This window comes from Austrofundulus limnaeus, unplaced genomic scaffold (genome assembly GCF_001266775.1).
Source record: "Austrofundulus limnaeus strain Quisiro unplaced genomic scaffold, Austrofundulus_limnaeus-1.0 Scaffold27, whole genome shotgun sequence".
Lineage (NCBI taxonomy): Eukaryota > Metazoa > Chordata > Actinopteri > Cyprinodontiformes > Rivulidae > Austrofundulus > Austrofundulus limnaeus.
Genome location: NW_013952429.1, coordinates 276,979 through 278,592, shown reverse-complemented (window position 1 = coordinate 278,592; position 1,614 = coordinate 276,979). Strand labels below are relative to the sequence as shown.

The following is a 1,614-nucleotide window of genomic DNA, read 5'->3' as shown; positions in this document are numbered from 1 at the left end:
GTTTCAGATTAATCTTGATTAATCGTGATTAATTCACAGCTACCTTGGAATTAATAGATTAAATTTTTTTATCATTTGACAGCCTAAATTCAAAAGTTTATTTCTTAGAATGTGGGTAAAAATACTTTTACTTTCCCAATTTTTGTGAACAGTTTTATGACTTTTACTTGAGTAGTTTTCTAATCAGTGAAATTTATTTTTACCAAAGTCATTTTCTGTTCATGTAATTTTACTTTTACTTAGTTATTTTTCAAATACTTTATGGAGCTCTGGTGAAAACCAGTAGCGTCTGTGTTTGTCCTCACTGATGTAAACACAGTTTTTAAAGCTGAAACATGTCACATGAACACATTATCAATGTTCATGTTTCATTGACTGATTATGAACTAGTCAATAAAATATGCACCTGTCAGAGTTACAATATCAGATCATAATTATGAGTCAAACTATTGAATAAAAGTCTTACAAACACAGTCACAGAACAAATCAACAGTTACAGAAACCCTGCAGTAAAAGCAGTGTGAATGTTATGTCAAAAGTGAAACACATTTAAGAAAAGAAGGCTAATTTTATCTGAAATGTTATTGTTATGTTAAAAAAACAACTTAAGTTAAAAATCATCTAACAATCATTGTTTTCATTGATTTTTGTTAGAACAAGCGTGGGAAAAGAACTACCCACATGATGCACGTCATTAGATCCTGTAAATTATGTCACCAAACAAAGCTTGTAATGTTTACAGGGATAAAACACAAGCTGGTTTCCACGAGTCTCCACAATTACAGGTGTTCACCTACCTGTGACGGTGAGGTTTGCCTCATGACTGTAGCGAGTGTTGGCGATGTTGTTGGCAACACAGCGGAAAACCCCTGCGTCCGCCTGCTTCACCCCGGTCACCTGCAGGACCCCCATTGGAAGGAGGGTGTACCTGGACAAGGACAGGTGAGAGAACTTGTTTCAGCCTCTCGGAACCCTCAGATTAAAACCGTGCTGCGTTCAGGGACTGAACCTGCTGGTACCTGCTGTCAGAGATGTTCAGAGCTACTCTGTCCTTCTCCCAGGTGATTTTGGCTTCAGGTATCCCGTTGATCTGACACTGGAAGCGAGCGACTCCGCCCTCATCCACAGACATGGACAGTGGGTGGGTGTGAAACTTTGGAAGAGCTGAGGAGGAAAACATACAGATTCATAAACAAACTAACTTATATTTTTACATTTTTGTCAGTAGGGTAAATCCCATTTATACGATTAGTAATAGTAAGTTGGTGTTTTTGTATTATGCTTATATTTTATGTTTAATCTGATGTAATAAAGCTGATAATCATTATTTTATTTGCTTGTAGAACCCCAGCTGCTGCAGTTTTATGTCACAAAGCAGAGAACATGACAACGCAGCTGAGGGAAGTAAAGGGCAAAAAGAAAATTGGTGTGTTACGGTTGAGCTTGGTTGGTTTGAACCCCAGGATGCCAGACTGAGTTAGGGTGGCAAAAAAGATTTATTAAAGCAACAAAAACAAAAGCAGGGGATTCTGATGTTATCAGTCCATGAAATGGACGTTATTAGGCGTTATCAGTCCCATACAATGGCTTCAGAGGGTCCCTACTGTGCCTTCT

General features: G+C 37.9%; 1 protein-coding gene across 2 annotated transcripts in view; it reads right to left on the bottom strand.

Moving 5' to 3' along the window:
* si:ch211-57n23.4 (immunoglobulin superfamily DCC subclass member 3) overlaps positions 1 to 1,614 on the bottom strand; it is a gene marked incomplete in the record, with an annotated part of 45,054 nt that overhangs the window by 27,804 nt on the left and 15,636 nt on the right. For both annotated transcript variants that reach the window (XM_014004850.1, XM_014004851.1), the window contains 2 exon segments: positions 798 to 928; positions 1,020 to 1,164. In XM_014004850.1, coding sequence (XP_013860304.1) covers positions 798 to 928; positions 1,020 to 1,164 — 276 coding nt within the window.